Source organism: Sciurus carolinensis, chromosome 11, assembly GCF_902686445.1.
Source record: "Sciurus carolinensis chromosome 11, mSciCar1.2, whole genome shotgun sequence".
In the NCBI taxonomy this organism is placed as follows: Eukaryota; Metazoa; Chordata; class Mammalia; order Rodentia; family Sciuridae; genus Sciurus; species Sciurus carolinensis.
In genome coordinates this window covers 59,296,341-59,316,324 of record NC_062223.1, presented here as the reverse complement: position 1 = coordinate 59,316,324, position 19,984 = coordinate 59,296,341, and the positions used below count along the sequence as shown (strand labels likewise).

General features: G+C 35.8%; 1 protein-coding gene across 1 annotated transcript; it reads right to left on the bottom strand.

Moving 5' to 3' along the window:
- Nucleotides 1–83: 83 nt before the first annotated feature.
- Tph1 (tryptophan hydroxylase 1) lies at nucleotides 84–18,355 on the bottom strand. The gene is made up of 10 exons (XM_047518559.1): nucleotides 18,239–18,355; nucleotides 14,473–14,656; nucleotides 11,876–11,976; nucleotides 8,029–8,096; nucleotides 7,691–7,887; nucleotides 5,559–5,694; nucleotides 4,764–4,890; nucleotides 2,742–2,837; nucleotides 1,853–1,986; nucleotides 84–258 (listed from the first exon to the last, which is right to left on the bottom strand). Exons 1-10 carry the CDS (start codon nucleotides 18,353–18,355, stop codon nucleotides 84–86), a joined length of 1,335 nt encoding a protein of 444 aa, XP_047374515.1.
- Between the last annotated feature and the right edge of the window lie 1,629 nt (nucleotides 18,356–19,984).

Below are 19,984 nucleotides of genomic sequence, written 5' to 3'. Positions count from 1 at the left end.
ATCAGGTCTTCAAGAAAAGCAAGCATCAGCACACAGGCTCTGAATCCATGCTCGGATGATTTCTGGGTGAGGACTGGTGACCATCACATACTCAGCTGCCTGCTGACCTTAGTGAGAGCATCACTGACTACATCAAGATCATGGCGCAATTCACTCATGGCACTGGTTATGCTCTTGGTGTCTTTCAGGATCTGAATACTCTGTGTGTACGGATTATATTTCACTCCAAATGGACGCTTAATTGTTTTGGTAAATTCTCTATTTAAGAAAACAAATAAGAAACTGTCAATTTGGGGGAGTGGGGTCCAGATAATGAAAACCAAATAGACAACAGAAGACCTATTTCACATGCTAAGAAAAAGGCAAATCTTTATTAGATATGTGTGCAACCAATTTGACCTATTTCCCCACCTACATGTACAGAGGTCCCCAGAAATTTAACAAGTGGAAAACCTAAAGTAGTCCTAAATACATCTACCCTGACATTACTAGGGAAAGGTCATTTCACTAATAACTTTCTTAATGATTTATTACTTTACACAGCCTTTACATATCTCTACATCTCGTGCCTTTTCTTTTTTTCTTCTTGTAGTTCTGGGAATGGAACCCCAGGCAAGTACTCCAGCACTGAGCACCACAGCCCTATAATTCTATAGTCTACATTAAGGATACCAACCACAGTGCCTTTCTCAGTAGATAGGGTAACAGATTCCTCGGCTGTGCCTAACATAACTATACCTACAGATATGCAGAGGCCAGGAACAGTCCTACCTAGTGCACTTGTGTGTTCTTTCTGCTTAGAATGTTTTCCTCTAACTTCACTCAAATGACCTAAATTCTACCCTTTCTTCAAGCATTAATGTTCTGCCTCCTTTATCAAGCCAACAGTTGAACTTCTCATTTGGCATCCCAAAAATCAATCATGTTCAGGATCCCTAGGGATAATTGTGCAGCTAAGGACAATTGTACATGAGTAGGGACTGAAATTCAGATTTCAATCCATCTGGTCTACCCAGAGAGGACCACTTCCAATTTGCACAAAAGGGCCATATGTGCTAGAGAAAGCCCTGCTAGTATTGTTATTTGGTTCTGTGCATGGTCTAACTTCCCAACTACAGTCAATCTGTGGAAGACAAGGAGACATCTTCAACCCCTAACTATGACTATCCTCACAATGCGACCTCATGACCCTCTCCACCAAATGCTGTTTTGTTAATTCTGCTTCTAGAGTTCTTTCCTTCCCTATTTTCTTAGTTCAGGCTTTTATTTTCATCAGAAGTATTACACATACTTCCCAAAAAGTGTCTCTGCCTTAATATCCTCCTCTTAAAATCACATATATAGCTGATTAACAGTTAAAGTATAGCTTTGAATACATTGTACATATCTTCTATTCTTTTCAACATTCTTACCTTTTTCCTTGCTGTCTCTTAACATATCTATATACTATGTATCCTTCAAGTCCTTTCTCACATGTGGTTAAGCTTTCTCTGTTTTCCAGCTGAAATGAACTGCTCTTGAATAAAATGCAGAACAATGTGTCATCTGTACCTCTTTTAGGTACTTGTCATTTTTCCATATTGTTATATAGTAATTTGTGTATAGTTTATTGTTTCTATTAAGCTACAAATTCTCTGATGGGAAGTAATGGAAGAAAACAATTTTTCAATGTATCTGATTCATATTTGCAACTACCCAATATCATTATAAATATAATATTCTAAATATTTGTCATGAAAGGAAAATGTATCACAGGCAAAAGGCTCTTAGTATGCTCCTAATTATCCAGCTTCTTGTTTCTGTATCTATCTTTTGCAGAATAAAATAAAGGCATGAGGAAGATATACTTTACCTCATCTTCTCCTTTGCATCTTCGAAACTTTCAGATACAAAATAGACATCTTGAAAAGTTGTGATTAGACATTCTTGTTTGCAGGTAATCTTGGGATCAAAGGGCTTTACTTTGGCATGTCCAGAAAGTGCATGCTAGAGAACAAAGAGTCAGTGGACCAAGGTATACTATCTATTTTCATAGATGACACAATTGCCAGAATTGGCACATCTCCAAACATTTTACTTATGCAATGGTCCCAACCTACAATTCCAAATATTTCCTACATCTCAATTAAATCCACATTATACCCCAGCAAAACAAATGGCTTGTTGTTCCCAAAAAATGCCCCACAATCATCTCTATGGCTTTATTTTAACTCTCTTCTTCACTTAAGAAACAGCCAAGAAACTTTTTTTATTCCTACATTATGGCACCTACTTTCTACCTGACAGTAGGTGCCAGTAGTTATTCTTATACATGACTTATACCCACCAGTAGGTGGCAGGCTCCTTCAGAGCAAGATAGTACCTTGGACAGTGGTAGACATCACTAACTGGATAAATAATCTCAAATAATTCCCAAGAAATTATAGATTTTACTGATAGTATGACAAATGGTGAGGAAACAGCAAAACTTTAAGCAAAGATTCAATACAGCTTTTATTTTAAAGACATATATGTGTATACATATATATATCTTACATATCTATATATTATACATATAGATATATGTATATATGTACATTTGTATTCATAAAACTTGGGAAATAGAAAAAGTCTTCAAGTACTGTTTACTGCCATGCCAAGTATTTTCCATAGTAAGCCCTTGCTCAGATCCAAGAACTGTGTCAAGATGTATCAATTGCATTAGGTAAGCATGGTTATGTGAAAAAATTTACAACTCTTACTTTGAGCTCACTGATAGAAGAAAGTAAGCCAGCACCAAAGACTCTTAGCTGCCCATCTTGTTTACACAGACCAAATTCCACAGTGAAAAAGTAGCACTGCAAAAGGACATTGATAATATTTTCAAATCATGAATGACTCAATTAAAACAAATTTCATCAGTGCACTTGCCTAGCATGTACAACGCCCTAAGTTCTGTACCCAGCACTAAAAAAAGAAAAGAAAAGAAAAAAGAAAAAAAAATTCTCTTAGTCACTGATCTAACGTGTCACCAGAAGAAAGCCCAAGACTCCCAGCCCAGTTCACAAATCTTAACACAATCTGGTCTCATTCTAAATAAGTACTTCTCAAACTGTTCTGAACACTGTTGTACATAATTAAAATTTACTGAAAACCCCAAAGATCTTTTTTATACGTAAGCTACAGCTAACTGTATTGATCATATTAAAAACTAAGACCAAGAAAAATTTCAAATATTTACTAAGTAACTTTAAATATAGCAAACCCATTTTATGGTAACATAAATAACAGCTTAATAAAATAAGAAGTGCCATTTTGCATTGTTTTTTATCTTAATTTTTGACAAAGTATAATCATAATTATTGGGTACACAGTGTGGAATGATTGAATCAAGCTAGTTAACATGGTCACAAATCTTTTTAATGTCTGGCTAGACATTATTTAATGTCTGGTTAGAAGACAGATGGATTGTCATATTTGCTTCTGTATTTAACCTGTTGCAATATGTTGTTTTGGTTAAAGTATATGAAGAAAATTCATCTTCACAGTTATGTAGTTGGAAAAGGATGGGGTATTTTAATAGCCTTTTAATGTAAGTATGGATATTCTTCATTGAACTACATCAAAACTCAACACATGATATTTTCTTAAAGTTCATCTGCAATGTGGAATCTGAACTCTGTTACATGAAAATCCACTCTGCACTTTGAATGGATCTTTTACCTATGCATAATTTTTATCTCAAGGACCCTCACCCCCAGGTTCTCAAAACTACAATTTAAGAAGCACTGTTCCAACAAGATACCCCATATTACATAACCCCCCATTCTCACACAACTTGCTCCAATTTCCTGTCATTTCCCCAACACAGCAAGCACTTCCTTGTCTTTCCTTGTGTGTCCTCATCCTGAGATGCTCATCTTTTCTTTCTTGGCACATAAGAACATTACTTATTTTTCATCAGCTAGTCCATATGTCCCTTTCCCATTAAACCTCCTCCAAATTGTTCCCTGGGCTCCTGGAGTAGTTCACCTGAACTTCTCCACAGGCTTTATCTCATTCAAACATGACTGTCTCCTCATGTAGTAGAGAAGTTTCTTGAAGACAGGAACCAGGCCTTACCATCTTTGTATTTCCAGAACAGTTTCTGTATCTAGTGCTCAAAAACTTTTAGATAATTATTATGAAGCCTAGCATTTTTGTTGGAAAATAGAAGTATACTAACTAGTAAAATTATGCCAGGCGTGGTGGCACACATCTGCAAACCCAGTGGCTCAGGAGACTGAGACAGGAGGATAGCAAGTTCAAGACCAGCCTAAGTAATTTAGCAAGTCCCTAAAAAATTTAGTGAGACATTGTCTCAAAATAAAAAATAGAAAGGGCTGGGGGCATAGCTCAGTAGTAAGGTGCCCCTGGGTTAAATCTCCAGTTAAAAAAAAAACTAGGAAAATTAATCTTGTGTTTTTCTACCTTTTTTTTTTTTTTTTTTTTTTTTTTTTTTTTTTTTTTTGCAGTGCTGGGGATTGAACCCAGGGCCTTGTGCTTGTGAGGCAAGTACTCTACCAACTGAGCTATATCCCCAGCTCTCTACCTTTTTCTAAAGCTCATGAGAACCCTTAAAATTGTTCATCTTCTTTTAATGTCATTTAAATTTATTTAATTTCAATATTATCAGCAAAAACAAATTTTCTAATGGTTACCTAGAATATGAACTTTTAAACCACATAAATAAAATGTATTCAGTTGAGAATTACTAAACTTTATTAGTATTTCCAGATTTATACCGTTGCCAGTTTTTGAACAGCCTCCTCTGAAGCTCCAAGAGAAGCCAGGCCAATTTCTTGGGAGAACTGAGCAAAGCTAGGTTCGGCCAAGAGGGGAACATGACCTAAGAGTTCATGGCAGGTATCTCTGAAATAAAGGTACAAGTTTGTCACACTGTGATGTTTAGCATAAATACATAATCAACCATTCAATTGAATCAAAATCCAATCTTACTTTTATTTCAGTTGATCAGGTAGTAATGGATCACAAAGGACATTAATCAAATAAAGAAATGATTTTAGTTCAGGACCTTGACCACTCACAGACTCACAGACATAAATGCATATCAGATACTCCTAGACATCTCCATGTCTCCCATCCCCACCTCGATTAGGTCTCCACTCATGTCACCTTCTCAGGAAAGCCCTCCCTGATCACCCTTCACAAAACAGCAACACTCGCATACACACCTCCATCCTCTTTCCTAGCTTTGCTTTTCTCCCGTGGCATTTATACCATCTGGCATAACACAGACATTCATTTACATGTTTGTTACCCATTGAAGGCAGGGATTTTTGTCTGATTTCTTTATATTTTCTTTCCAAAGATTATCACCTGGCACCTAACAGGTTGTCAATTAATAATTAATTATAATGATGGCTAATTGTATAGAGCATGGAAATGTATTCTGTGTTAGGCACTGTTCGAAATGCTTTTCATGTGCTAATTCATTTAATCCTCACAAAAATCCATGAGGGGTAACATTATTATTAATAATCATTTGATGAATGAATGGCTGAAGTAAAAGTACTCACGGTTCTGGGGTATAGAGGGGATCTGAACTGTGTCTCACATATTGAGTGCAGTGAAAAACTCGAAAGGCTAAACCTGATAGGAAATCTCTTGGTGATAGATAACCAGCCACAGGACGAATGGAAAACCCCGTGCGCTCTGCAAAGCAAAGGAGAAAATCATTGACCAACGCATTTTAATTCTGCCGCTGGCACTAAGCAACATTGTGAGGGAAGACAGAGACTAAATTTATCATATGTGTATAAAAGAAACCATTAATTATTAAGCACTTACCATAACCAAGTTATGAGTTAGATCTTTTACATGTCACATCTCCTTTCGTGTTTACAAAATGAGTTAAGGATGCTTCTCCTTATTGTGACAGCTGTAAAACTGAAGCTTGGAGACCCAATAATGTGCTCATGGACATGTAGTAGATAACAAAGGTAGGATGAGAGCCTAGGTCTCCTTACACTACCCCTCACTGTCTCGTTAAAGGATTGAGAATATACCTTAGATAGTCTTACTTTCTTTTTGTAAGAACTCACTAGAAAGATCTATAATTTTATATCAGAACCATTTTTTAATATATGCCACTTTTAGCTTATATTATATTTTGTGGTTTCTTAATTTTATCTCAATGGAATGGTGCTCTTCCATCCCCTATCTGCCAAGATTGCATGCTTATTGTACAGGGAGCCTGCCACTAGGCTTCAGTAACTTGGAAGACCTCTCTGTAAGCACCAATCTTTTTTTTAATATTTTTTTAGTTGTCAATGAAACAATATTTTATTTACATGCAGTGATGAGAATGGAACCCAGTGCCTCACACATGCTAGGAAAGTGCTCTATCTCTGATCTACAATCCCAGCCCTGTAAGCACCAATCTGGTCCTTCATTCAAACCCTCACAATGGTGTTCCAGTTCTATCCAGTTTGTACTTGGATACTCCCACTCTTATGGGCAGAGAACTATCCAACTATCCAAGGGAACAGCTATCAGTTTTACATCCATAACAGAATATTTCCTCCAAATCTCTTGCAAATTTGATTTTCCAACAACTTCTGTAGCATATACTTGTCAAACTTTCTAAGCCCAGCAAGGTTATTTGCATTGATTGGTTCTGTACTGTTTTACTAGTATAACTTTTGTAGGAAACACTTACATGATTTCTTCCCTTATAGAAATAATATTGATCTTTCCTGTGTAGTTTGTTTTTTATTTTGTTTTTAGTTATACCTATATTTCTTGAATAATGAGGCTTAAGAGGTGAATAGATATGTAGATTTTTGTTAACAATACATGAAATACAAAGAAATACAAAGATAGTGATTAGAGCCATTAAGAAAAGAAACTAAAGGCTCTGATTCAAAACATAATTTATTTTTTTCACTAAGTCTCCCAATCTGCTATGATAAAGGGGGATATTTCTTTTTTTTAAGTTATTTTAGATCCTGGTCATTTTGCTTTCTATACTACATAGAAAGAATGAAGAAGCTTGGACTGAAAATGTATGAAGAACTAAAAGGAACAAAATTATTCTTACCTTTTGTTCATGCTTCTACTAGCACATCTTTCTTGATAAAATGATAGTATCTTTGTGTGGAAAGGAATCATCTATGCCACTGTTCCCCAAGTTGCTTGAATCTCCTCTGACCAGAGGATCTTTTGCATAAACACCTCCATGGTTGGGGAACTAATCCTCTCAGTAGTCTGCTGTGTTTTCAAAAGGCTCTTGGCTCTTTTAACAAGGTATTCTCCATTCTGAGCCACAAGCTTACAGTTTTTAACCCAACAGTCTACCTTAGGGTCACATAGTATTCCCCCTATTAAATAAGATGATTTACAAATATTTAAATATTTAATAAATGTCCCCTAAACCTCCAGGTTAAACACCCTAAATGTCCTTCAAAGTTTACTTATGAGATAAATTTTCAACTCCTCTTGTAATTCTGCTCACTTCACTCTTCTCTTGTTCCAGATTATGATCATCCCCTTCAACTGTAGTGCCAATCCTGAATGCAATACTCCAAGACAGAGAACAGGAAAATTCTGATCTTCCATACAACTCTAAACTTTATTCCTCTATTTAAATACTGTCAAGATCAAAACAGAGTTTAACATTCTCCTTACAAAAAACCAATTAGCTTATTACCTTTTAAAAAATTTGAGACATCTTCCAATTGTGGGATATTATCTTCCCGATATCCACAAAATTTAGAAAGCAAAGGTAAGTTTTTGAGATACTCTCTGCAAGCATGGGTCGGGTAGAGTTTGTTGAGCTCTCGGAAAATGGTTCCCCAGGTCTTAATCTCTTCTTCAGTGAACTCAACCTTGGGAATCGGGTCTCCACTAATGAGGAAAAGGGAAGGAGTCATTATGAAGTAGCAGCCAATAAGCAATTAATTTTCTGTTTACTAAATAAATACAATTTACTCCAGTCATTTATTTTATTATTTCAATGTTGGATATGTTATTGTATAATATACTTACTGTTTATAGTTCATAGCCAACTCTGCAAAATACTTCCGCCTTTTACGGTAAACATTGTCTTTGAAGCCCTGATAATTAAAGATAACTTTTTTAAAAATCAATACTAAAAATGTTGGAAAATTACCTTTAGGATACATCTCAGTATTATTACTGGAGATATAATAAGTGGCTATACAACAGTTACTATGAGCAGGCACTGTGATGATTTTAGTTTGAAACCAGTCTTGCATTACCCCTTTATACTCTAGTAGTTAAAAGAGAAAAGATAGTTTCTATACAAAGATACTAAGATACTATAGTGGTTACAAAGATAAAATAGTTTGAAGAATGCAGAAAGCACCATTCTAGTTAAATGCCTGGCCTTTTTTTATTGGTGAGTTAGTTGCTTTGTTTTGTTTTGTTTTGTTTGTACCCAGGGTTGAACTCAGGGATGCTAGACCACTGAGGCACATCCCCAGTCCTATTTTGTATTTTATTTAGAGACAGGGTCTCATGAGTTGCTTAGCACCTTGCTTTTACTGAGGCTGGCTTTCAACTTAAGATCCTCCTGCTTTAGCCTCCGGAACCACTGGGATTACAGGCCTACACCACTGTGACTGGCTTGTTTTGTTTTTCCTTATTATTTGAACATATCTTCAGTTATATTTACCTGTGGTCACAATTAACAATTGAATAGTAATTAATAATATTTGAAATAGATACTTAATCTAACCTTAAATCTTTTTACAAAATGCAAACACATGCATCATTTGCAGAAGCAGAGATAATAATAAAAAACAGACAAATGCTGGGCAAAATGTCACATGTCTATAATCCCAGTGACTCAAGGCTGAGGCAAGAGGATTGCAAGTTCGAGGCCAGCCTCAGCAACTTGGTGAGATCCTGTCTTAAAATAATAAATAAATAAAAAGAGCTGGAGGTGTGGCTCAGTGGTAGACCATCCCTGGTTTCATTCCCCAATATCAGGCAAAAGGAAGAACAGACAAAATAGTACTGCTAGAACTTAAACTTGAAACATATTTAAGGAAAATGTAGATAAAATAAGAAATAAAAAAATCAAAATCCAGTCATACATAGTGGCGCATGCCTGTAATCCCAGAGGCTCAGGAAGCGGAGGTAGGAGGAGGGCAAGTTCAAAGCCAGCCTCAGCAACTTAGGGAGGCCCTGAGCATCTCAGCAAGACCCTGTCTAAATAAAATACAAAATAGGGCTAGGGATGTGGCTCAGTGGTCAAGTGCCCCTGAGTTCAATCCCTCATACCAAAAAAAAAAAAAAAAAAAAAAAGCAAAGTCCAGCAGGAAACATCCAATAATGCAAAAAAAAAGAAGGGGACACCTGAAAGGAGTGAAAGCACTCATCTCTTTAACACAGATTTATGAGCCCCTACTGAGCATTTGGCCCTATGTTAAAATCCAGAGAAATAAATACGAACAAAGAACAATCTGGAGTTCAAGAAGTTCACGTGAACCAATTATTATAAAATATGTTAAGTGCCTTATTGAATTGCACAGATGTGCACAGAAGATCACAGAAACTCAGAACAAATGTTCATAATCCAGGGTGTAAAAGAAGATAGTGTGGCTCAGGAAAAGTTTCCAATGTTGATTCCTGAGTTGAGTCTCAGGGACTGGAAATAATTAGATGGAGGAGGACAGAAGGAAGGGACAACACCAATAACAGCACAGAGATTGAAAACTACATGTTGTACCTAAGAATAGATAAGCAAGACAATGTTTCTGGAGGTTGGAGGGTGGGGATGGAATGTGTATGAGACTAATAATGGGCTTTGAGGTTAAATATCTGCTAAGGAGTTTGAATTTTAGCCTTGAGTTATGGGAGTGCCTTGGTAATTTTTTTTAAAACAGCAACTTTATTGTGATAGAATTCATATACCATAAAGAAACAACGCTGGGCTGGGGTCGTGGCTCAGTGGTAGAGCGCTTGCCTAGCATGTGTGAGGCACTGGGTTCGATTGTCAGCACCGCATATAAATAAATGAATAAAATAAAGGCATGCTGCCCATCTACAACTACAAAAAAATTAAAAAAAAAAAAAAGAAACAATGCTGAGGATTTCAATATAGTCACAGAAATTAACAACCACCTACACTTTCTAATTTCAGAAAAATTTTATCACTAAAAAAACAGGAACATCATATTCATTAGCAATCACTCCTCTATCTCCCTCCAATTCCAGCTCCTGGCTATTAGTAATCTACTTTCTGTTTCTATGCATTTGCCTATTCAGGACACTTCATGTAAAAGAAATCATACATTCCTTTGTGACTAGCTTGTCTCAGGTTTCATTGATGTTGTAGCACATCTCAGTATTTTATGCCTTTTTATGGTCAATAATATTCCATTGTATTGAATGGAATGTAGGCCACATATACCACACTTGATCCATTCCATCAGTTGATGGACATTTGTTTTTTTCCTACTTTCTTGCTACCATGAACAATGCTACTATGAACGTTTTTGGACATGTTTTCAATTCTCTTAGGTATGTATCTAGGAACCATGGGTGATTTTTTAGGAGATGGAGATCAGTGGTTATTAGGATAATGGTCATTTTGAGGTTTTAGATCATTCTAACAACTATGTGGATAGATTTGAAGATGGCAAGGCTAGAGATAGGGACATCAATTATGGGATGTGATAGTAAATATGAATGAAAAACAAATTTCAGAAATATTTAGGAGGTAAAAATTAGCAGAACTTGGTAGAAGATCAGTAAAACTCATTACTCACCTTTCCATAAACCTGCCCCAGATTTTCTTGCTTCTGAACCTTTGCTAATTTCCTTCTCCCTTGAATTGTCCTTCCTCTCCCTTTTTTACCTGCTGAAATTTTTCAACACCCAATTCAAATATTGCTTTTCTCTGAGCTCTTCAGCTAGAAGTGTTTGCTCTCTTGTGTATATTTTTAAATACTTTGTTAATGTCACTTTGCACACTTACATTGTATCTTGCATGTTTATTTATAAATGTATGCTTTAGTTTTTCAACTAGACTGCAAGCTCTTTTCAGGCAAGTACTGCATTTCATTGCAATCATTATTCAATAAGTTTATAAAATAAATGTTGAGGGGGTCACCTACCTACTGCCAAAAGTAGCAGAAGGTCCTAGTCACACAACAACTAAGTGGAAGAAGCTCAAGCAAAGCCGAGGTCTGTGGGACTCCACAGTCACAGTTTCTTCTCTATTCCCCTCCCAGGAACCTAGAGCTTCCATAAGCAAGTCTAATACTCTGGATTTACTAATTGTGTAACTCTTGGCAGTACTGTACAGTTTTCCAAGAAAAAAACTCCCTAGTTTATTAATGGCCCAATAAAGCAATCATGCTGGGAAATGTGTGTGGTAAGTTGTTTTCCAATCCATATTTATTCCCCTTTCCAATAATCCATGCCCATTTTTATAAGGACTGACTGCAGATACTTGACTGTAGAATTCCTGGGATAACTCATAATAATAGCAACACCAGGCATAGCACAGATGTCTTAGAACAAATGAATTAGATGCCTTTCAGGCAGTTCATCTCATTCCACCAATGTGGAGGTCTACTAATGCTTCCTGAAATCCAGATTGAAACAAGACCCTATTTAGTCTAGAAAAATACTTTCTCAAAAAAAGTTGTCCTTAATTTTTAGTTTTCTCTAAATTATTTTCATGAGAATATTTATTTTAAAATGTATTTACATAGCTGGGGTTGTAATTCAGTGATAGAGTGCTTGCCTAGCAAGTGTGAGGCACTGGGTTTGATCCTCAGTACCATATAAAAACAAATAAGTAAAATAAAGGTATTATGTCCATCTACAACTAAAAAAATATTTTAAAAAATATATTTACAGGATGGTCCGCATCTAGTTCAGATCCATACATCAGAACTCTGTTAGCACAAAAGTCCAGGTCAGAAATCTTCTTTGGAAACCAAGGAACAGTTTCTATACCTGAAAAATACAAAAACCACTAAAAGTTTAACAATAATTTTAAATAAGGTAACAAAGAAGAAATCTAAAAATGAATGCATTTTAGATGAGATTTTTATCTTGTACATCAAAGCGAAATAAATACAGGTTAAGTAAACTGCTGTATTTCTAAGAAATACATTTTATTAAAAGTATTTTTGGGGCTGGGGAGATAGCTCAGTTGGTAGAGTGCTCGCCTTGCAAGCACAAGGCCCTGGGTTCAATCCCCAGCACCGCAAAAAAAAAAAAAAAAAAAAAATTTTTTTTGATTTAAAAAAATCATTTGACAGTGAATCTCCACATCATATACAACCACAAGACTGGGATTCTAATTAGAACAAGAAGTACTCCATGTTTGTATAAATATGTCAAAAGATATTCTACTGTCATGTAGAACTAAAAAGAACAAATTTTAAAAAAGAAAAAAATCATTTGTGTCTTCAGTATTACAGAACTATTGTACTTCAATAACTGACCAAATATTTTTAAATGTTTTAAGTGACATATTTAGTTATCTTAAAAACGCAGGCTAAGGATGTACAACTTCACAAACCAAAGCACACCAAATAAGAACTTTGAATATCTATTATTGTTGATGAAAAGGATCTGAGAAATTAATTTATGTCTTTGCCATCTTAATATTCTCACCATTCCTCAGTCATAGGACACTGGGGTTTGCATACACTATTCCTCATGGTATTGCATACCATTCCTCAGTCATAGGACACTGAGGTTTGCATACGCTGCCAGGAATATCCCACTTTCACCCAACCCAACCAGTCTTTTGTTTTTCCTAAGAACATCCTTCTCATCCTTCAAAACCCAAATGTAATGAGACCTCCTCATTCCACGTAGCCTTTCCTTGCCATAAAGGTAGAGCTAATTCTCCATGGGTTCCTATGAGTGAAGTTTCTAACTCTCACAAAAATGACTTTTGTGGACTAGGTAGTGGCTCAGAGGTAGAACATTTGTCTAGTATGTGCATGGTCTTGGGTTTGATCCCCAGAACAAAAAAACAATCAGAGTAGAGACTTTTGCTCTACTTTACTGTAACATATCTGTTTATAAGTCTTTCTTTCACAAAAGACCAGTAATTACTTAGAATAGGGACTGTACATTTTTGTATCCCCATTTCTCAGTAGAAATAGCTACATAAGTAGTTCGTGTCACCTAAATATCAATCGAACCATCCTGTTACCTATAAAATTCTTCATTTTATAGGTGAGGTATCAGACTCCAGAGAGGTAAGGTAATATACCCAAGGTAACTCATTTTCAATGAAAAAGAGAGGACTAGCACTCAATTCTTCTTGCTCCAGGACATTGCTTTTCCTACTACACCCAGGAGTGATATTCAAGAGATTTAACAACAGATATAATAGCGTCATGCATCCCTCATAATAGATACCATAATAATCCTGGGTAATCATTTCTTTGTTAATGGTTGACATAGGGGTCCTAGTGAAGGATCTGGCTTTGGGTATGTGAAAAATACTCAAGGAACTCAGTGAAGCAGCTCCCTGCCAGCCAAGAGTGGAAGTGTATAAATATTTTAACAATCATACTGCTGTACAAATGCATGATAGATGAATCTCGGCCCTGATTATACCCCAAATATTATAACCTAATCTGAGGAAATTATTTTAGATTGAGTACATAAAATGTGACTAAATGAATCCATTTGTCTTTTGGGTCAAGTAAACTACAAGAATTTTTTCACAAATGAAGATCTTAGCTTCTGTCTTTGCTCTCTGAGTGTCCTGAGTGTCTGAAGCCTTAGAAGGCTTTATTGGGGACTGGGATTGTGGTTCAGTGGTAGAGCACTTGCCTAGCATGTGTGAGGCACTGGGTTCCATTCTCAGCACTATACAAATAAATAAATAATAAAGGTTCGTCAACAACTAATAAAAATAGGGCTGGGGAGATAGCTGGGGAGCAGAGTGTTTGCCTTGCAAGCACAGGCCCTGGGTTCAATCCCCAGCACCACAAGCAACTAATAAAAATAAAAAAGAAAACTTTTTGGGTTTCTCATTCGCTTTTGGTTGGAATGCTGTACATGACATATTTCACATCACAGCTGTCAGACACTGTCAACATTCTCAACAGATGCAAATATTCATTGAGTAACAGCTAGATGCTAAGCCCAGACAGAATTACTAAGTGCTTATAGAGTGTGAACTGGAAGTTTGTAGAATCAAGAAATGATTGATGATTTGGAAATTGAGAGAAAATTTCTAACCATTCTGATTCTTATACTTGAAGCTTCCTTTTCATTTGCCTCATCTTTAATCAAATATTGCTTTATGATTTTCTTTAGTATTTTGAGCAATTACATTTTGTGTTCCCTTCATTACCAGACTGTAAGAAATTCAAAAAGACAGTATTTTAGCTTTGCTTTCATATCTTCAAGACGAATATAAGATTAGACATGTATTAGCTACTTAATCTTCTTAGTAGTATTTTCAATTTCCAAACTTACCATCTTCCTTCACAGTAAAATTATCTGGTGGATTCACAGAGAGAACGTTAGTGTGAGATTTTAGCAGATGAAAAATATCATTCAATTGTTCTCTGTTGATATCACAGTCAACAAAAATCTCAAATTCTGAATTTCTTCTCTTTGATTTTCGGGACTCGATATGTAACAGGTTCACATGTTTCTCCTTTGTAAAGAAGAGGGTAAAGAGTACATGTAATAGCTTCACATATAAATAATTTCTAGAAGATTAATTCCATTACCACTAAAAACCACTTGTTATAATAGCCAAGGGAGGGGGTGGAGACTGTTTTAAGTTCTGCTGTAGCAAAATAATTCCCCTCAAATATTATGTACAATTCAAGAAAAGTTGACAAAATTCAATCACACCCTCAAAAAACAATAAAATAATACCAAATAGATGTCCTTCAGATTGTCCAAAAGAATTGGAATTCAAATCAAAACCCCAAGTCTCCTGAATAAAAAGAAACTTTGGAAAATTCTCACAGATGAATCTAGTTTTCAGAAAGTCATATTAATGTTGGTCCTTATGAAATAAAATTTTCCTTTGCAGAATGCATTTAACAAAATTTGATGAACAGCTTGAACACAGAGCACTTAATACCTACAAATTTAGGAACCAACTAAACTAGATTGTTTCTAATCCCTTCCCATGTCAGTCTGAGCTGTAAGTACCATAAGTGTAAACCTGGGGGAGGAGGGTATGTTTTCTTATCAATGTGGGCAGCTGAGGAAAAGTACTGGTGACATAATGAAACATGAGAACCAATCACCCAATGATTTTTACACAAAAATGAGTGTTAGAATAGATGATTTCTAATATTAACCAGTTCATTCTAAAATAACTTAATAAATACTATGCAGCTAGGTAAGGACTGTGAAGACTATAAACAAGGGTTCAACATAAAAGAAACTTATAGTCTAAGTTAGCTTAACAATTGGAAGAAAATACAAGCAGTGAGTGTTTCAGTGCAGAGATGTTTGGCAAAGGGGAAAAACATCATATGTTAGAGGGAGTAGAAAGCTTTATGAAGCAGCTGGGACTTAAAATGAGTCTTGTAGAATGACTAGAATAAGAAGGTGGAAGGAAGTAACTAGGGATTCCAAACCAAAGAAACTATACAAGCAAAGGTAGGAATGAGGTTAGAATGATCAAGGCACATGAGCCAAGAAAGAAGGAGTGTTAGGGGATGTTAGGACATTGGAATAGACAGAGTTTATCTCAGAGGTTAGAATTACATAAAATTAATAGAAGAAAGCCAGTCACAAAATTAACTGGAATTGGTCAGGAGTAAAGAAGAGTTTCATTTCATCTATTTTTCATGATATTTATAATAATGTGATGATAAGTTAATATACAGCTAAAAAGTTTTTGAAGAAAAGGATGCAAAATGTCCATTCTTCCTAAATATATAAATTGAATAATTACAAAAACCAAAATCTCAACGGAATTTGGTGAGGAAATGTAACTAATTAATTTCAAAATTCATTTGGAAGAAAAATATAGCGAGGAAAATTCAGATAAAATAGGAGTAATAAGTAAGACTTTTCCTATCAGATATTTTAATTATAGGAGCAGAAGTACAAAAGGGTTAAGCAGTTTTCTCAAAGGAACATATCTAATAAGTATCAAAACTGGAACTTAAACCTAGGCTGTCCAGCTCCAAGGTCCATGCCTTTAAACACTATTTTCTTGTTTTACAGGAAAGGAAGCATCAAATTGTAGACAATATGGTTCTTATTTGAACAATATTCTTAATAATGAAAAATCACTAAAGCTTGACAGCCAAAAACTGGAACTTAACTACATTGAGAAAATGGCGAAATTGGGGGAGGGGTGTTCAAGATATTACTAGAGAAAGGGAGTTGTACAAAGAAACCTAAATCTTTACAGAAAATCAATAGATACTATCTACAATTGAAAAAATCAATAGAAATAGAAACAGAATATGCAAATTATTAATAAGTGTGGAAGTAAATATTAGCAAAGTAGTTTAAAAAGCTTAAAATGTTTGCCTCCTCTAGGCTGAGGGTGGGTAAAGTGGGATGGATGCACAGAACATCCTATGGCAATTAGAAGAATGAAAGGGGTGTGCACACAGTCGCACAAGCAAGTCTTAAAAACACCATGCTAAGTGGGGGAAAATCGCTGATAGCACCTTAACATTTATATGCAATTACTAACAAATGCACATATAAACACACTCATCATATTCTAAAGTGCACATAAAAATAGGTCAGTGTACATGTCAAATACATTAGAGCAGCTGCCTAACAGAAGAGAGAAATGGAGGTTGAATGGAACAAAAAAATAAGACGAGATACATAAATCAATGATGCTAGTGCACATGTGATTTCGTCAGTAAAATTAACTTGACTCTTCACCTAAGGTCATCAAAACAATGAAAGAAAATGGGAATAAAGAGAGTTGGAGCAGAAGACTGCTGTTTTCTTTATAGGATCTATAGAATGGGTTGCCTTTTTTTACACCTTTATTTTATTTACTTATTTATTTTTATGTGGTATTGAGGATCGAACCCAGAGCCTCACATGTGCTAGATGAGTGCTCTACTGCTGAGACACAACCTCAGCCCCATGAGTTGACTTTTTAAACCATGCACAAGTATTCTGTGATTACCAATAACATAAAAAAGAAAATTGATAGAAGAAAACATATAGGTATATTATTTAAGGACCCAAAGGTAATCAGTGCAATAAAAATAATAATATAATTATCAAATTTGGGGAGAAGGGGATAGGGAAAGGGAAAGAAGACAGTATCAAAATTAAAGTTACTGGGGCTGGGGTTGTGGCTCAGTGGGTAGAGTACTTGCCTAGCATGTGTGAGGCACTGAGTTCAATTCTCAGCACCACATAAAAAATAAATAAAATAAAAATATATCAAAGTTACAATAGAGAAGAAATAAATGTTGTATAAAGTTCATAACTCAAAGAGAGATATCAAAGCAATGTTTAGATTTTATAACTCACCACCAAACAGCTAAAAAAGAAAATGGTTTTAAAAGCCTGTCTCTGGAGTAGGACTGAGAATATGGTATGGGGAAGGAAATTTTGATTCTTTTAATCACAAACTCTTCTAAATTATTTGTCTATATTTAAATTTTTAATTCTTTGAATTATTATTTTCCAAATGGCTACATATTATAGTATATCATTGATAAAAACTAGATTTTTAAAGTATATTTATTGATAATTTACTTTGTATTATCCACTTTATTTTTTTATTTATTACAGACTGCATTTTGATTCATTGTACACAAATGGGGTACATCATTTCATTTCTATGGTTGTACACGATGTATATTCATACCATTCATTAATCATACATGTACATAGGGTAATGATAACTGTCTTATTTATTTATATTTTATGTGGTGCTGAGGATTGAATCCAGTGTCTCACACATGCTAAGCAAATACTGTACCACTGAACAACAATCCCAGCCCAGAGCACTTTAAATATATTAACTGTTAATTCCCACAATGACCTAGTGAGGTAAGTAGGGTTCTCATTTTATACAGATGTGCAGAGAGACTAATTAACTTACCCATGACCATCCAGCTAACGAGAAAGAGAAAGGCTTTGAACTGAGGAATACTTTAGAAATATAAGTTCTTAAGAAATTTCTGTAGCCCATCTCTGAAGAATTTATAATAATTTATATTTTAAATATAATTTAAAGACTCATTTTTGGATGGTTTTGTGCAGAAATATGAAGAGTGCTTACCTGGAAGATTCTCAGTGCTTTTATTAGTCCTCCAACTTCATTCTTTAAGGAAAAAATTAGAGTTGCTCTTCCCCTTTCTAAGGAATGGTCTTTGTTCTCCTTATTGTCTTCAATCATGATGAATTTAGAGTAATTCTCTAAAACTTTGAAAATATATGAATGTATAGACAAAAGGCTAAAAATGAAGTTGTGCAGCACACACCATATTTGATAACTCAGGGCATATTAAACTCTCCAAGCTTCCCTTTCCTCTCCTACAAAACCCAGAGAAGCAGATGTGCTTTGCAGGACTGTAATGAGACCACGTAATGGTAACACATTGCCTAACAGCGCTTAGAATGCAATGTGCATGCAATGTATGTTTGTAGTTCCCTCTTCTTTTCTTTTAGGGCAGGACTCAGGCCCACTACCTGTTGTCTTCCTGATTATTACAGTATGATACTGCGCATTCTTCCTCTAGGAAGGTCTACCTCCCCTTCCAACACAATTTTAGGACTTCCTTTTACTGGGTCTTATATGGCTTCCCCAGCTATTTTATTTGTATGTATCTTGACTTCTAACAAAGCAGCAAGATCCTTCAGAGCAAGGGCAAGAACTTCTATCTCTTTTGCTAACTCAAGAGTGGGGCCAGCTCTGGATACACATGGTCTACAAGGGTAACTGTTTGTCAGGAGAATTTTGGTATCACTTTAAGTGTCTCCTTTTCTCCCCACCCATGGACTCCCCCTGCCAAGGGCCCTGAAACCTTTTCAACATTGGCCTATAAGCGCTACAAGATTTTAAATCCAATGTGTTTTGGGAGGTAAGGACACTGTGGGGGATAAATGTAGGATGTGATAACTTTGTATTGTTGACTTTCAATTAAGAGATTCACACTTGAGAAATAAAATTTGGATTAATAAATGGAAACAGCATGTTGAGGATTTACTATTAGTTTTCCTTTGGCTATTAATCCTTCATAATTGCCTAGTTTCATGTTGAAGCTCTCATGGAATTAACCAGTAACAACTTAAAATGACATAACTGAGTTCACTACCTTCTTTCCCCTGCCCCTCTCCGCCACTGGGTAAAGGGGCACTCTACCACTGAGCTGCATCCCCAGTGCTTTTAACTTATCATTTTGAGATAGAATCTCACTAAGTTGCTGAGGCTGGCCTCAAGCTTGAAATCCTCCTGCCTCAGTCACCTGAGTAGCTATGATTACAGGTGTGTGCCACCACACCCAGGGAGATCACTGTCTTTTACTGCTCTCTAATCCTGCGACACGACACTCAGAGCAGATATGGTGATGATAGCATGGAAGCCTTCCCTGACTTGCACAAGCCAAATCCCCTCAGTGTTGGTTATACAGAACTGTATACTTCCCATTCATAACAGCAATCACGGTTACCTTCATAACATTGTTTTGGTGAGGATTTGATTATGTCTCTCTCTCCAACTAGATTTGAGCTACATTGCAGCAAGGACCACATTGCTTTTACTCATTTTTTGTATCCCCAGCACCTAACACAGTCCTTGCACATGGAGAGATGTCACTGAATTGATTTTCAGTTCCTTAGGGAACTTAAAGTTGGTAGGGAGAGAATGATGATGCAGAAGGATAAGAACTGTAACAGCACAGATGGCCAACAATGGTAGTGACTAGACTGATTATTCTGGTATCTGTTTGGAGAGGCTTCCTTAGATATGTTTAAACAGAATCTTGGGGGGAAAAAAAGGAAGGAGAGGAGATTCGGAGGCAAAAGA

Coding starts and splice junctions, on each gene's coding strand:
- Tph1 (XM_047518559.1), bottom strand. CDS start 18,355: ATGATTGAAGACAATAAGGAGAACAAAGACCATTCCTTAGAAAGGGGA. Junction 5,695..7,690: donor TGTCTCAAATTTTTTAAAAG/GTAATAAGCTAA, acceptor TTTGCTTTGCAG/AGCGCACGGGGTTTTCCATT. Junction 259..1,852: donor GATGCAAAGGAGAAGATGAG/GTAAAGTATATC, acceptor TTTCTTAAATAG/AGAATTTACCAAAACAATTA.